General features: G+C 36.6%; 2 protein-coding genes across 2 annotated transcripts in view; both read left to right on the plus strand.

Annotated features, from left to right (window-relative positions):
* The window catches only part of LOC140162638 (adenylate cyclase type 3-like), a 129497-nt gene extending 126870 nt beyond the window's left edge, over positions 1–2627 (plus strand). The window contains 3 exon segments of the mRNA XM_072185912.1: positions 137–362; positions 1173–1297; positions 2099–2627. Coding sequence (XP_072042013.1) covers positions 137–362; positions 1173–1297; positions 2099–2254 — 507 coding nt within the window. The 3' untranslated portion in view covers positions 2255–2627.
* Positions 2628–7602: 4975 nt separating this feature from the next.
* Positions 7603–15513, plus strand: LOC140162639 (uncharacterized). The gene is made up of 5 exons (XM_072185913.1): positions 7603–8523; positions 8717–9007; positions 9905–10006; positions 11012–11206; positions 14899–15513. Exons 1-5 carry the CDS (start codon positions 7623–7625, stop codon positions 15210–15212), a joined length of 1803 nt encoding a protein of 600 aa, XP_072042014.1. The 5' UTR covers positions 7603–7622; the 3' UTR covers positions 15213–15513.
* Positions 15514–18371: the final 2858 nt, after the last annotated feature.

The following is an 18371-nucleotide window of genomic DNA, read 5'->3' on the forward strand; positions in this document are numbered from 1 at the left end:
GGAATAATAGGAATTCAGTCAAACTTTCAATTCACCATAAGAAAGGGACATTGAAAGCATTTCAACTAGCTTGTCAAAGCTCTTGCCGTCCTGTATTCTTTTTCCCTTATATGTGAATGTTTATTCCTTATTACAGCTCTTGAATTTACCAAAGTTCAGTAAGACAGTCAACAAGATCAAAACTATAAACAGTACGTATATGGCTGCATCGGGAATGTTTGAGGACCCATCAAAGTTGGAATACAAGAACGACAAGGAGAGGTGGCAACACTTCTGTGATTTGGTTGAGTTTGGCTTTGCGTTAAAGGAGACATTGGATAAAGTCAATATGCAATCATTTAACAGTTTTGTCATGAAAATAGGTAGGTTGTTAAGTCACAGGGCTACAATGTTTAAATATTTGAACCAACCCATGCTTCATTATACCGTCGCTGGATGGGGAAAACATCATATTTAATTCCAAAAGTTAAATTCAAAACCCCATAAGTAAAAACTGGGTCCCAATTACAAAAACCTCATATTTAACGATTTTGTTATTTTGTGTGAGGCGCAAAAATCGGTGTTGCTCTTTAGGGTATTTACATACACTTATGGAAACAAATTAGTTCGATCTTTCGATCGACAATCGATGCATGTTCGATCCTTGTTATTTATGAAATCAATTAATTTACTATTGTTAATTGTGATGAAAAAGTCATTTGTACCTGAAGCGATATTGGCAAATATAAATTTAGGTTTAATTATGATTAATTAGCTGATAGTTAATTAATAACAAGCATCGAAGCAGCATCGACGGTCGATGCAAAGATCGAACAAATTTGTTTGTGGTGAATAGCACTTAACAGTTAAACGGGAAGCACCGGAAGACATTTACTTCAAGTTGACACACACAATTAAATTTGAGCAAAATTGCACACAATGAGGTTTTGGTCAACTTTTTATATGAGTTTTGCATTTAACCTTGGAATTATATGAGGTTGTTCCCGTCCAACGGCGATACGTTTCAATTTTAATTAACCTTACAGGTAAACGTAGTTTACTTTTTGTGAAAGAGGTGCGATATTTACGGTGCGATTTATGTGACATCCAGACATCTAGATAATTATGTACACTTCGTTTACGGAGTAAATTAAATACTATGTCATATACGATGATTCATTTATATTTTCTAGGCTTAAACAAAGGCCCGTTACTGGCTGGAGTAATAGGAGCGAGGAAGCCTCACTATGATATATGGGGAAATACGGTGAATGTGGCGAGCAGAATGGACAGTACAGGAAAGGCTGGCCATATCCAGGTATGAACAAATCACTTTTAAAGGGATATTACTATTTGACGCGAATAACGCCCTCTTTTTACATGGCTTTAGCTGCTGTAGTTCAGACAAAATCCGAGATTTTGAATAAAACGACTGAATAAGAAGTAATTAAGGCACCAGAAACAAATTTGTTCGATCTTTTGATCGACCGTCGATGCTGCTTCGATGCTTGTTATTAATGAAATAACAACTAATTAATCAAAAATAATGCTAAATTTATCCTTTTCAATATCAATACAGGCAAATATTTGTTTGTTAATAATGGTCAATTAATTGATTTCATAAATAATAAATAAAAAGGATCAACCAAGCATCGATAGTCGGTCGAAAGATCGAACTATTTTGTTTCTATTGCCTAATAATTGTGATCGAATCATTAGCCATTAGGTATAGGCGATAACACTGTAAAGTACACAACGTATGATAAGGTTATGACACATCAAAAGGATCAAACTCAGTCACGATAGACAGATTGACTCGCATTAGCGACATTATACGCTGGTATAGTGATTTTCTTTGTTTTGTCTAATCTGTTCGGATCCAAATTAAAAATGGATATATCTGATGGGGAAAACTAACATTTTGTTGAAAATACAGATTAATGTATTTCATGCCCATACTCCGTGAGTATAAACGATAATATTTCTAGCAAAACGTATTCACCATGTAAACATAAAATTGAAATTTATATTTTTTGAATCATTAATGCAAATTTATTCATTCAGAGCAAACATCGTAATTGAACGTATATTTTTTACGTTATTTTGATGTCCAAAACAGGTAGTTGAAGATGTTATGGAGCTTCTGAAATCACTCTACGGTTTTACATTTGAACAACGAGGTCTGGTTAAGGTCAAAGGCAAAGGTCAACTTATGACGTATTATCTTACCGGAAGAGAAGACATGGATGGCACCCCACTACCGGGTCAAATATAAAAAGCAGCTTTTTTAAATGTTCTAGCCTAATTGAATACCAACGAACAATTTAGAAATATATTTTTGTGACGATATAATGATAAAGAAACTTATTCACATTGACAAATCCGTCAACGTGGGAATTGTTTTTTCAGAAATAAGTATTAATTAAAGTATGAGCCCTGGGGTAAAATAGGGACGTGCTGAAAATCAAAAATGAGGAGGGAGTATGCAACGTTTGGTTGGCCAAAACGGGGCAGGCAAGTTTTTGAACACATTTTATTGGAAACCTTTTAAGCATCTCAAAGTATTTGTAACATGTTCACATCGTGTGGCATACAGTCCAACCTCTCTTATCTGGACCTCTTTTATCCGGATCTCTATATTATACGGCTTTGAATGTTTTTCATAATTTGACACATTAATTCCATGCTCTGAATGCCTAGAATGACATATCTTTGTTGCATAAAGGACTCAAATGCTATATATTAGTGTTATTACCCCATGTTGAAACTATCAGTATTTGGTCAATACTTTCAATACTTTGTCAATGCAGAATTACATGTAATTCACTTATCCGGATTTTTCACTTGGTCCAATGTATATCAATGCACAGCTAATTTATTCTTCTTTACAATGACACCACTTTTGAAACAATCACATTTTTCACGGATAAGTACACGTCTTGTCAATATAGTGGAGTTTCAAACAGAATGTGCCAAATTGACCATCATTCTGTGGAGCAAACAACCCGGCACCTCCTCCTCATGCTTCTCACCCGTTTATATTATGTTTAATACCTTAAGTTTATAGTACGTGTAATGTAACTGGCGTGCACGTTTGGTTCTTTTATTTATGGTATGTAATATTTTTTATTTTATTTTACCCACGTATCCCCATTCGGACATTTATTTTAAAATGCCCTAGGGGCCACGTTGGCATCCGCCAGATTCTGAATCAATGGATCTCGGAGACACCCAAAAACTTTGTGCGGGCGTTACTTACAAGATTTTGTCTTAAGTACCATACTAAATAAGGTAAACTTATAACATAATTATTCGCTCAATATTAACCCATTGTCTTATGCTATTCATGTTTCATTGTTCTGGGTAGCTAATCGTCAACCGAAAAACCAGATGCACGAAATTACAAATGTATGACGTGTCATGTCAAAAACAGACACCTTTGGGCAGGTTATCAAATTTATGGGTTTTACATACCTTAAATATGAAGATATTTTTCTCCGCTGTTTTCCCCAACGAAATCGGACATTCCTGAGCGAAGATATTGCGTTCGTTAGTTATGATATTATAGAATTGGAAACTGGGATATCGGCCTTTAAAAATATTATTGACGATGTTGAGAGTAGGAATGACCTTGAAAAATGTCTGGCAAATATTTAGGCTATTTCTCCATTCATGATCCTGGCCAAAAGTGTCTGCTTTTAGATATATAGTCATAGTAGCCCGCTAAACCCTATTTAAGTAGGCCTGAAATGAAGGGGTGTTTAATTTTCAGATTAATTACATTTAGGTGATTTTTTATTTTTAGTCACTTGGGAATTATGTAGGTACCCCACTTCAATTCCATTGTTTAGTATCATCCAATACTATCCGTAGTCGCTCTAATCAGTTAATCTAGGCATATCACTGGTTAATCCCAATGAAATTCAGCTCACAATACCCACTAGTGCCCCAGAATTCCTGCGGTAGAAGGGGGATACGGAATATCCTTGAAGAGTACTTTATAAGTAAGCCTATGTATGGAATCTTGACAATATCAAACAAAATAGTTCACTTCAGCTCGTTAATATGTCCTTTACAGACAACGGTATGGCCACAGTCAGCACTCCTCAATTTCGGATTCTACAAAAATTGCCCGATTTAAATATGTGATATTCTTCAATAGAGGTTATCCACTTTACTCATTCGTGACTTCTAACAAAATGCGCTGATTCCCGTAGTATTCCTCATTCAAACCAATTCATTGCATGACCTCGGAGTTACCTGCATGACTTTGGGGGGCTATTTTGAAGCAGTCATAGTTGCACATGCAGGTACTTCTTTTGAAAGTCCTAAACAAGATATAGCAGTCGCTGATAGGATATGCAACTTATAGATCACGGATAACCTCTATATTAATTTTGGTTAAGATATAGTATATCTACAAGTACGCCGGCGGTTATCACAGTAGCGGGGCAGCTAGGTCATGTGAGTGGTCGAGCTTTCGACAGATGTGTCTCTGACTTCAGCAGGACCGAATGATGTCAGAGAACCACCTGTCCAAAGCATGGACACTCACAAAGTGTCCCGCTGTACAAATACTGTGAAAATCTACTTACATAATTTTGTTGGTGTTTTTTAGATATTTGAATCATCGCAGCAAGTTGCTTTAAATACATTGGCTCATACATATGGAAAGCAAATGGCAAATTTTATAAATTGTAAGCTCTTTTACAAAACCTGTATAGCCATCTGGTGTATTGATTGTTGTAAGATGCAGTTTAACGATGTTAATAACAACAACAAAATAAATAAATAAACAAGTAAACAAATACAACTAATACAGCCTTTCTAAAATAGCTAACGAACAAACCTATTAAAAAAAGCAAATAATCAAACAAGCAAGCAAACAAAATAAACAAACATACATGCAAACGAACATTATGGGAGCAGATGCAATATAATTATGTGTTTTCAATGTCTTGTGCAATCTCTCCAAAGATTTCTAGTATGCTATAAGAATGTATAAACAGTGCCTTAGAACAATATTGTTGTAAATATGTTTTTGGATAAATATTTATATAAATTCTATTGAATATGCATTTGTATTGTGTGATGTTTGCGCAGAATTAGTGCAAAAAATGTGCCTAATCGGACTAAGATTGTAATGCCCTCGTCTCTATTCATGATTCCCGGGCTTTCCTTTGCGTTATATAATGCATTAACATGTTCGTCTAGAAAGGTTAAATAAAATCTTTATTTGAAATTGAACATATTGAGTCTGCGTTATTTCTTGTTGTGTGTATATTAACTACACTCCAAAAACTACCAAATTTGCACATAAAGCCAGGGCAGTGCTAGCAAAACATTTACGTTCAATAAGCATCGTGTATACGTCCTTTTCTACCGACGGAAATATTTTTTGTTTACTACAATTGTAAATTGTTGATACTAATTTCTTTCGAATCTGAAAAACAGAGCCTAAAAACTGGTTGTCTTCACAACGGGTTGTAAAAGATATATAATATTATTGTGTATGCAAGGCCATTTTCAGTCCCGTCGATAGACCAGTCGGACTGAGTGTCTACCACTTTTAGCCGATGAGAATATAATTTTGGCGACAAAAATTGTTCATTATCTACCCTAATTTTTGTTTCGTTATGGCGCTCAAGTGGTCTTCGCAACGTATTGGTTTTTACCCAAATCTCAGATTCTATTTCTACACTCATAAAAATGACTTGTTCGCCTTGTTGGCGCAATTCAAAAGGAGTAAGTTTGGACAACTCAAGTTTAGTTATCCGAACTTAAAAAATGCTGCAAAAGCTAAAAAAGTTCCGTCAACTAATCAACTTTATTGGCATTACTTAAAAAGTTGATGTAAGTCAAGTTCAGGGAACTTAGAAAAATAAACAAGGTTCAAAGAACCAATTAGTTGAGTTATTGTAACTCAACATGTAAGTTGATGTAACTCGTTCATATTAAGTTACTGGTACTTATTGTTTTGAGTTATTTCAATTTGGTACTTTGTTACTTAATTCACGTAATTGGATCATTTTCTGCACAATTAGCAGTATTCAAATATTTTTTTTTTGTAATCAGTGCAAAATTTTGTTTACTATAGCACACCTCTAGAAAATTATGCTAACCTAGTTTCATTTTCTGAGTTGTAACAACTCATTAAAGTAAGTGCAAATGAGTGTGACCAACATAATGATATCGAGTCAGCGTTACTCAAAATTGTACGCGTTGGCATTACTCGGAAAGTTGAAGCAACGACTTACATCAACTTACTGAGTAATGCCAACGAACAATTTCTATGAGTGTATACTATTTGTTAATTACTGATAGCAACACGTAATTGCCCCCCATGACTTGCCATATTGATTTCTATAGTCTCTTTCAGAGGCCTATGCTCTAACTTCCATAGTATATGTTACGTACACCACGAATGAGCCGTAAATATCCTAAATATTGTATTTTGAGTTACAGTGTAAAATGTACATGCAGGTCGTATACATAGGTACCACAAATTGGTGCTACATGTATCTCATTTTGAAAGCACTAGTCAAACACCTTTTAAACCAGTCAATAATCCTATTGTTGAAAAGATGATAATAAGCTTCAACCTATTTCTATAGATTTCTTAAAAAGCTCTTGTCTTTGTTTGCTTTGGCTAAATCCTGTTCAAGTGGTGGGTTACAAAGCATTGTATTTTGTCTAGGTATGTATAACCAACAATTAACAATGACAGGACATTCCAGAGACTCGCTGACTTGGGGATAATTTGAAATGACCGCCAATTATGACTGTTTGATATTTGTAACCAACAATGTGGGAAAAGAGACACATGTAGAACCGAAAAAAGGTATACCATTTTGTTGAAGGAGCAAAGTTCAACAAACCATAAAACCGCTTCTGGATATCGTTTGAAGTCAAATGGTATACCATATGTATTTTCTAAACACGAAATGAAACAAACTTGACCGGAGCCGACTTTACGGCTCATTCGTGGAGCACGGTCACATATATGAAGGTCAAAACTACCAGGCATTCAGGATATAAAGAGTAGGATTTGCTTCCGTTGCTGGAATGCACTTGTTTCCGTGGGTGAAGAATTTCAATTTGTTCTTTTTCATGATTATGTATAAGTTGTACATTCTATAAAGACACAGCCTATATACGTATTATGTATAGAGACTGCGGGAAGGCATCATCAATTTTGAACCCGGGGTTAAGCATTTCTTCCGAGAATAAAGGTAGGATCTGATTGAATTATTCCACTCTGCGTTTACATCAAAATAAATCATTTGAAGAGTTTAGTTGCAAAACGTACTAAGTCCACAAAGTACAATTCCAGTTCAATTTCAATTTCAGTTATTCGACGTCCAATATATCATTTTAAGAATCGGCCCTTACCCAAGATATTTAAATTTACTCATAATATCTTACTCACAAGTGATGATCTTTGTAGAATTGGTTGAAAAGATTTAAATAAGTGTAACACCTATCAAAGCTGTACAAAAACCACTGAACATCATATGGGACTAGTACTGCCTGTCAGTTACTTTCCTTTGAAACAGTTGCTTAAGCTTAAGATATCAATTAGTTTTTGCAATTTCTTCATATTTTGCTTATATGTTTTAAGGTTAAACACGTTCAATAGAACGATGTCAATAGAAGAGCTGAAGGCGAGGATAACTACGAATATTCAGTATCTGCAAGATTGCACGGATTACACGACACACCGGGCATGGCAAGCTGCTCACGATAATAACGATGTTTTGATGAGCATTTTGAATCATTCTGACAAACAGAATGCTCTTGGGAAACATGTAGCTCAGTTGAATTTGGGTAGCCTTTTTAAAATGGTTTGGCAATCACTGTCAGACTTCATCACACAAAAGTATAGCAAAGGTTATAATGCCCTTTCCGCGATCATTGGAATGTATGTCAACTTAACAGACATATCTCCTGAACTATCGGAAGAGTTAGGGGAAACGGGTTGCATCCACTTGATGATACAAGCCATGGATAATTATAGAATGAAACAAAGATTTAGCGAAGGTCCACTTCGATCATTAACAATAATCTTGGTAAATGCAATTCAAAATTGTAACAAAAACATCGGTGTCTATCGAAATGCAAATGTGGTACCGATCTTGGAAAAATTCTTAAATACTGACGATGTACGAATGAAAGTCTATTCCCTCCGTATACTCGCCCATGTTGTAAATGAGGAAGAGAGTAGCCTCCTACAAGCCACTAACGGCGGAGTTGCTTTTCTCTTGGCATTAGTAAAAGATGCCAGCTCCACAAAAGAACATCGCGAACAGGGAATAGTGGGTTCTCTAGCTTCATCACTGGATTTACTCCGTTGTTTGAATAAGCTTGCCGTAAATGATGCTAATAAGACTGAAATAGCGAAAAGGGGCGGTATGCCAGTGTTTATCCGAATGCTACAGAATGATTTCTCTGAAGACGAGCAGTGTGCAGCTGTGCAAGCGCTGTGGAATTTGGCTTTTATAGAAAAGATCAGGAAATCCAAAGAACTACAAGCTTCCGTAAAGTGTAAGTTGTTATTACTCTAACTTTTACATGCGTGACATTATAACTATATGCATAGCACATGAGTTTAAAGAATAAGTTTTATCATGTTTATACGTATTGACACAGTAACCATCCTTTTTGGAAAACAAATGCAATATAGTCCATTAAAATTCAGGCCATTATAAACCTTTAGAGCTTTTTTATTTACTTTCAGCCCTTAAGAAACTGTCGATGTCAGACAACCATCACTTGCAGCAACTATGCGCTTATGCTCTCTGGCAGATACGGGGAAACACAAAACATACGAAATCACGTACATCCGGAAAAGTAGAGGAAGCGCCACCAAGTTATGAAGAGGCCATCTCGAATCCTGCAAAATCTGCTGCACCTAGAAACGGGCAAGTGATGATCAGCTATCAATGGGACAACCAAGAGACGACACAGAGACTGAGAGATAATCTAGTTACGGCAGGGTACGAAGTGTGGATGGATATCACACACATGAGTATGTAGAGTTTACTCCATGATGGATAAAAAACACATTATTGTAGTATAATAATTTGTACCGTATTCTTAATCAGTCCCAGACTTGTGCCAATGTGGGAAATGGTGTCCATTTTATATTTGATATTGATTATAGCTTGTATGGGTCAGTTGAAAATGTAAGTAAACGCTAATTAAAATATAAATGTACATACAAGGGGCCGAATGGGGGGGGTATCAGATGGTATAAGAATTTGAATTTGAATTATATATAAGATGTTTTGTTTTTGAGATATAGCCGAAACAAGACAAAGGTCAAAGAACCTTTTAAACGGGTGAAATTGTATAAAGTAGCAAATGGTCATTGACCACTGTAAAATATCAAGGAAGGCTTATTAGCTTTTGTTTATACAGTGGTCATTAGGCTCTTCTATCTAGCAAATGTACCTATGATGATCCAACATACTCCTCGCTACGCTCGGGGCTCGATTCGCTCGCTATTCGAGAGGCGTCGCGGTTTTTGAACGGGGCTAGTTCAACTATTTATCAGATTTCAAAAAACCACACATGGTACATAATAGGAAACTATATATTTGAGACTCTATTGTTCATTGCATCGGGAGGAACATTTTGAGGTACTTTTGACTTGGTTTTCAGCATTTTCAAATTACTATACCAAGACGTTTACTAACATGTTCACCTGACCCATACAAGCTACAATCAAATATAAAGTGAATACCATTTTCCATTTGAGCACAAGTCTGAGACTGACTAAAATAGTAAAGCTGATTCCAATTATCACTATTACCGGGCCACTACTACACTTCTTACAGGCTTACACATACAAATTCCATGCTTTTGCGAGACACGCTCTGATAAAACTATAACTGACACTGAGTTTACCACTTTTGTTTCCAAGGAGGCAGTCTGTTGGAGGCAATGGCAAAAGCTGTTGAAACGTCTACTCTCGTGCTTGTATGCATGACAGAAAAGTACAAGAACAGTGTGAACTGTAGAGCAGGTACTGTATACACTACCAGATTCCTATTACTGCCGCCCTCAGACGAACACTGCTGTTCAGTTACTTCATTTGTACTCTAGAGTACCCATGTGGGTATTGGAATCGTATGCACATTACACACACAGGTACTATGTTGGTACATGTATTACAGTGGTGCTCTAGATAGCCACAGACAGACGTCTTAGGGTATTCAACAAAATGCACTTAATTTAATGCCCACGTGACCAGATGGGCGCTGACATTGCAGCTTCTAGACAGAAAGTCTTGAAAAGTGACCTTTGGCACAGCGGGTGGTCTTCCTGTGTATTTCAATTGGAAACGCGGATACATGTCCAAATTTTCTAGCAAATTTGTCATTTTTTTGCAACTTTGTAGTATAGCCTATATTATTGTAAGAGTTTCAGTCGATAACATTTAATTTCCAAAATTTAGTTCTTGAAATCATACTAAAAAGCAGACCCCCCCCCCCGCATGTGTAATTAAGTTGCCTTATACATTTTCAGGAATTTTGATGATATTTGTCTGAAAAATCCCTATCGCTTAGCATTGTAGCACATCTTCTGATCACTTGGTGGTCTTTGTATGGCGGCGCCCATGGGTCACGAGGGTATTAAATTTAGTGCCTTTTATTAAATAGCCTATGGGTACTGACAGAGTAACTGGACAGCAGCACATTCGGGAGTCGTCAGCAATAGGAAACAGGTAATATACTGCTGAGTAGTTATGAGTACTAAAGTACTACCGTTTTAAAGTAATATTAAACATTTTGCTGAGGAAATTGCCAATATCAAACACATGTGAACTAAAAATATTGCGTATTAACTTAAAACAACTCTATAGAGCAAATGTTCTTATTTAATTAGTGAATCTCCCTTATTGTTCCCTTGTTTCATTTGAAATTAATATGCCATGTATATTAATTCCCTCGATAAATACACCTAGTTTTGATATTTAGAAATGTTAGTATCTTCAAAATAATTATGTCGTAACTTTATTTTTTAACAGAGGCCCAATATGCTTTCACATTAAAGAAACCCATCGTTCCACTACTTCTAGAACCCAACTATAAACCTGATGGATGGTTGGGAATCCTCGGTCTTACTACTCTATATCATGAGATCTTGTCTACTGACCAATTAGACTCCAATATGGCGTCGATTCTCGCAGATATACAATGTGCTCTTGGTGACGAAGTTGATGGTAAGTAGGATGCAGATTTAACACCACCAAATCATAGCCCCATAAGAAAACGTCGTTTTTTCTTCACAGGAGCGACTCGATACTTAGCGACTACTATGATGGTTTAAATCAGTCCTTGGCTGACCCCTCTGGCTTGGCAAAATAGTTTGACCGTCATTATTTTTACGACTGGCCCTTGAAGTCTATGATTTCCGGGAATTAAAAATTACTCAATCTCTCCCATTTGTGGATCACTTGCGGGATTAAACATTACTAATCACGACCAATCCAAATGTAGCGAAAATTATGCACATTTCTGCTCATTGTATTGCTTACTTTAGGTGTAAATGATTTTTCCTGAGAATTGAAATGGCGGGAACACAGCTATATGTGAGTGGACGCGGCCGCGAATCAGCCGTAAACTCGGCAAATTGTATTAGTTAAGTAATTGTCTTAGTTAAAGTGTAAAATGTATGTGAAGGTCGTATTCATAGGTGTATCAATTCGTTGCGACAAGTATCTTATCAAACGCTGTTTAAATCAATCAATAATACTACTGCTGAAGAGGATAATAAGCTTCTACCTATTTCTATAGAATAGTTATTGTCTTTGTTTGCTTTGGCTAAATCCTGTTCAAGTGGTAGATAACAAAGCATTGTATTTTGTCTAGGTATATATAATCAAAGAGCTTTTAAATAGAAATAGAGTCGCATTAGATTATATAATCTTTTGTTCGTTTGATGCCGATTAGAAGTTGCGACAGGCTATTCATAAAAGTGGTACCATTGTTTCGAATAAAGGGTTCCGCCATTAAATTGGTCACTGATCCGGCATCATATTAACGCTCTACACAACAGGCGAGTATCAATAAGTGACCACACTGCAGTCATGTGTAAGGGCAGTCATGTGTAAAGTGGTACCATTGTACTCACGTATCCCAAATGTGTGCTTGTGTGGGTCTGAAGTCTATAAGGAGGCTTTAGCTGTCGATGCAATCATCTTTACCACCCACCTGACGTTAGGCGTTTCATTTAAATAAATTGAATGCTCTTGCTGATCGATTACACATTAGAATGTATGAAGGCTGCCATGTCCAGTCCATATATCTATATTACACTATAATCAGTTCCAGAACAACGCCAAATATGGATTAAAAGACCTTTGACCTTGGATGGACAACAGCATGTTATGATCTAATGGGAAACTGTGCACATCAACAAACACCATTTCTATCAAAAAGGCAACACCCGATATAATTTGAAACCACATAAATTACTAGAGTTGGTTCTTCTCTTGGATTTGGACCAAGCTTTAGAATATCGACTGTTGCGTTTTGAAATAAAACAAACCAGCAATTTATCACCCATTGTAAAAGATATGGCACATGTACCGAATACATGTACATATATTGGCTGACCTTGTGGATTTCCTGGCCCAGCCATGCTAACCACATAAGGAGATTATATGATTAACCTAGTGCAGCTATTGTCATAGCAGGGTATTATTATGTATATAATACTCCTGATCCATATTTGGCATTCTCTTGGACTGATAATGGTAATCGCTATACGTATACATGTAAGTATAAGTATAGGCCTATAAAGGTTGTTTTTAAGAAATTTCCATTTCATTTTATTTTAAGAAGGAGATTGGTATAGAAATAGTGGCGTACCCAAAGAGGGGAGGGGGTTGGGAGGGGCAGATTCACCTCTGTTAGAAGTCTTGGGAGGGGAGGAGGAGGAAGAGGGGAGGAGGGATATGGAGAATGAGAGAGGGCTGGAGGAAGGGAGAAAAAAGATATAATAAAGACAAGTAGATAAATAGAAATATAAGGAAAATGATGGGAATGAGAGAGGGAGGGTGAGAGGGGACAATGAGAGCGAGGGAGTGATAAAGTGTAGGCCTAGGAAAGAATAAGTACAGAGAAGGGAAAAGAAAGGAATGATGAATACATTTAATAATAATTATTAGGCATATATAATAACTAAACACATAACAGCACTGGGCAGCCATTCGATGATGTCAATGCCTTTATTCGTTACGTAATTTTAAACGCCCAGTCAGATGTATTTCACACCTACCAAACACAACTCACCCAATTTCGCAAACTGGACGTTGAATGTACACTCTCATGAATATTGATTGGCAACATTTTCCAATATGTCAGCGCTCTAATCGGAAACAATAGAACAATATACCCTGCAGAGCGTTGTATATAATCAACAATGAACAATGAGAGGATATTTCTGAACCTCGTTGACTTGGGGATGATTTTAAATGACCGCCAATTATGACTGTTGGATATTTATTACCAGAAATGTAGAAAAAGAGACACATGTAGAACCGATAAAAAATACAATTTTGTCGAAGGAACAGAGTTCAATAAATCAAAACCCCGCTTTTTGGATATCGTTTGAAGTCAAATGATATACCATTTTAAAGCGTATGGTATATATTTTTTTAAACACGAAATAAAACAAAATTGTATTTGCCTAAAAACATTTATGTGTATTATTAGCGCTCAATTATTGTTAACTGCGTGTTTTATACAAAAAAAATCCAACAATAAACATAATAACTGGGTGTCTATATGGACAATACATTATATCGATTTTGACACGTGCTTGTGTCTCAGTACATTTCCATGGTCAGTCAAATACTATAGAGGAAAACCTACCATTTTCTTGTATACACGTTCGATGTTTTGATCAAGTATGTGAATATTCGACATTAGACCCAAAATGTTTTTTCAGGAAATAAAAGATTAGATTACCATAAAAACGAAACAGTAATCTTTGGTTGGGTCTAATGTAATATTCACATAGGATTTTCAACGTTTTTTCTATCCTTATTCTTGCTCAATTAAAAAAATATTTTAGCGTATATAAAATTGAAATAAAATTCTCTGCTTCTTAAACGACATCAAATGTGCCACAATTGGGTATCACGAATCGTTATATATGATGTGCAGTTAATATTCATATTTTCTTTTATACAGAGGATGCTTCAGTTTTGACAGGAAAAATATTTTCTTGAAAACCCTCTCACTCGGTTATTTTAAAAAGGTAACCACGCTTCCCTAGAATGTGCAATAAATTAGCATTAAAATTTGTCTTATTCTAACAGCAAGCGTTTCTAGAATGTATTATGGCGAAATGTGGTGTGGTGTGGAATCTTCACCTGTGAACCTATTGTAACACATGCATTGAAAATAACATGGCTTCAAATCACGGATATTTCAAATTCGTAGGGTTTTTTAACCAGTTTGCTGCATAAAGGTCCGTATCCTGTTCCCTGGGCCGTGACACTTGCGTAACTAAACGGGCAAAGTATTACTTCTTTGGCGTTTGATTGACGGTTGCTATGCATCTCAGTGGCTTTTCACCTAAATTATGTGCGCACTACGGTACTTTAGATTATCGAGTAATATTTGTTTTATATTGGGCATTAGCACTCTTAGCACCAGATCAGCTCAAAAAACAGAACATTGCAGGTAGCTGTCTTTTTAAAACAATTTTTGTATGTTTTAAAACGGAGAAACATTTTGTATTTCCGAATAAAAGCAAAAATTATGCGCCAATGCAATTGTGCTATAATGTGTGAATAAAGGTGGGCTTCATTCCCCTATCATTGTAGTTGGTTTGATTTCATCTATTTTCTCTGATGTTGGTTATTTATTTTTCTTACTGGCAACAACCTTCTGTATATTACAGTACCCATTCAGCCAACGCGAGAAGAATCGCAAGGTTCCGCCAGCAAATCCCAACAAAAACCAGCCAGCGGTCAGTTAAAGGAACGAGTACGTCAATGGAGCAGAGATGACGTGCAAGAATGGTTAAAGGGCAACGAACTAACCAGGCTCTGTGAAACTTTCAAGACATTTAAGGGTAAGCATCTGGAGAAGATGTATTCCAGATATAGTGAGGATAAGAGGGCCTTCTACGATGAACTCAAAAACGATTACAACATGGATGCCAAAACACGAACGGAGTTCGAAGTTGCTCTTGAAGATGTGTTTGAAGAATAAGCATGCATAACGACTAACTGGTTATACAATGTTTATGCTTCTACTTAAAGACATATTGTAACATTTGCTGAAGAGGAGGATGATTTATTTACGCGAATTTTGATACCCCATTTGCCAAATGTCGTTCAATATAAGCAACACATTAGTGCTTTTAAAGAAAAATACCCGAATTTAAAAGTTGCAGTTTACAGCGATCAATGGTTATTACGCAAGCATTGTGGCACGTAAAACCGTCCATAATTGTCGCGCTGACTTAAAATCAATACAAATAGCTGCAACTTTTAAATTCGGGCATTTTTCTTTGTAAGGCTGTGCTAACACTGTTCTTTGATGACTTTGACCATATTTCTGTGTATATACGTTTAGCCCTCTTCTTTTGTTCCATTATCTATTGTACACCTATTTGTAAAAGTCTGGTCAACTGTCGATTATATCAAGTAATGTGGACAAGATAATCTTGGTCAGGTCAATAAATTTTGAACAAGAGAAGTACATGTTCGCATTTAGAAACACTGGCCACATTATTTGACTTTTTGGACATTTCAACAAACTTAAATTGCATCAAAGTACCTTCTGAAGTGATCAAACTATAGAGAGCTCTAATTTTGAATTTATTTTGCAAGATCAGCATAAATTACAATATGCAAGTTTATGCATATTATATTTAAATATTTACCCACAAGCTGTCACCCAAGGCACTGCACTCGTAATATCCCTTACAGTCTCGCTCTACGGCTACGTCGCATTTGCTCAGATGAAAGTGCTTTCCCGCACCAAGCTGAAACCCTTAAACAACAGCTTATAAATCGTGGTTACCAGGAAGACAACATTTCTAACCAAATCACTAAAGCTGCTTCAACCACGCGCGAGAATTCTCTTAAATACAAAACCAAATCAAAATCCAAACGTGTCCCACTCGTCGTTACATATCATCCCAAACTTCCACATTTGTCAGAGATCATCAGGAAACACTGGCACATGATCGAGACTAACCCTCGCTTACACAAAACCCATCCCGAAGTTCCCCTCATTTCATACAAGAGACCACCCAACCTGAGAAAACATCTTGTTAAGGCCAAAGTTCACAAAAATTCCAATATAGATCCCGAGACTGATAATGGCTGCAAACCTTGTCAGAAACCACGATGCAAAAACTGCGCCTTTATGCAAGTCAGCAGCACTTTCAGTAACAAAAATCGGAGCAAATGCTATACCGTAAGACAAGAAGTTACTTGCAGTACCAATAATGTTGTTTATCTCATTGAATGCGCCAAATGCAACATTCAGTATGTGGGGGAAACTGGTAATAACATAAGAGAAAGAATGCGTAACCACAGATGTACCATCAAGCACCACGCCAAACATGTAGACAAGCCAGTTGCCGTGCACTTTTCCTTTCCAGATCATAGCATCGATGATGTCAAAGTCACGGTCATTGAATCACTTGGTCGCCAATCCAAATTTAGACGTCAGCAGCGCGAGAAATTCTGGATCAACAAACTTCATTCCTTTCAACCCGAAGGCCTTAGTCTTATTGAATAGGCTCCCCCACCCCACTTTTTCACGCGCGCGTTTTATAGATGCGCCTTCACACTGCGTTGTTTTTAAGTCGCGATCTTTTCATATTTTGTGCACCTAAAATGCAGTACATTACAGGCCACAAGACTAGATGTAGGAAACCTACAACAATCCGCGGCCTAACCCCAACCAAAATAAGTCGAGGAGGGTACCCAGGAATATGCGGTGATGTGGTTCAGAACATTTATTCTATAAGTATATTAAAGATAGATATATATTCTATGGTGTTAAAAGAGTTACCTTTATGTCTAGGTAAAACCCACCCACTTTGGTAATTTGACCTTTGAACTATTAGCTAATAATAGGTATATAGGTCTATATGTGCTGTGTCACTTTCTATAATTAACTACTTCGCAGCTATATGTTGTTATCATGGTTATATGCCTGTTCAATAAATTCAAATGGATTTCTTAATATCACGAATATCCATTTTAATAGCCAGGGCCAATTGAGGTAGTGAAGGAGGGGTCGAGAGTTGAAAAGCGGATGGGTGATCGAAGACAAAAAGAAAAAGAAAGGGGGAGAAGGAGAGAGAGAGAGAGAGAGAGAGAGAGAGAGAGAGAGAGAGAGAGAGAGAGAGAGAGAGAGAGAGAGAGATAGAGGAGAACGATGGAGTCACAGGGCTCTAAATTACATAGGCATAGATCGGGGGTGGGGTTGGGGATAAATCCCCCTGATATTTTGCCAGGGGGATGTTCCATATAATCATCCCACCGACCCCCCCCCCCCCCATAAAAACACAAGTCACCCAATTTCGATAACTGGACGTTGAATGTACACTCTCATGAATATTGATGGGCAACATTTTCCAATATGTCAGCGCTGAAATCGGACACAATAGAACAATAGACCCGCAGTGCGTTGCTTGCATATTCATTTTCATACTTACATCTTTTAGTACAAAACTGTAAATGGTATTTGCAAGACTGAAATCATAAAATTCGTTTATCTATTATTATATATTGTTCATATATATATTGTTAACTTCAAAATTGAGATCTTTGTCAATTATACAAACCTTTATCTAATACTTTATCCCGGGGGGACTCACATAAATGGTGTGTACGCATGCGTGACAAAAAAGTAAAAATTTGGTGTTTTTTAGGCAAGGCAAGTTACGCGTGTGACGCGTTTAGGGTCTAAAACACCGATTTTTAAGAATAAGGATACTGGTCTGAAACTGAAACTTGTGTAGGGTACATTTTCAAATTTTTGGTAAATTAAGAGTCCAAAAAGGGTACATTTTCTTCATTTGTACTAGCCAAAAACTCATTAGAGGGTTAATTCTATATTAATTACCATATTAAGGGGCTAATTTTGCTGGTACGGTAAAACTCGTTTAGGGGATGTTTAAAAAATTGGTCACGCATGTGTACACTATTATACTTGAGTGGCTCCCTGGGTACTTTATTCTGATTACGATTTGGTCATGACTATACTTGGATTTAGGCTAGTCTGCAACAGAATCCATTTTGCATGCGTCCATCTCTCAAAAGCTCACACAAAAACATATCAAAAGTCTCCAAAAATACAAGGAGTGGAACAGTGCCTAATTTCCATAAATCCAAAATGGCTGCTTAT

Source organism: Amphiura filiformis, chromosome 10, assembly GCF_039555335.1.
Source record: "Amphiura filiformis chromosome 10, Afil_fr2py, whole genome shotgun sequence".
Classification (NCBI taxonomy): domain Eukaryota; kingdom Metazoa; phylum Echinodermata; class Ophiuroidea; order Amphilepidida; family Amphiuridae; genus Amphiura; species Amphiura filiformis.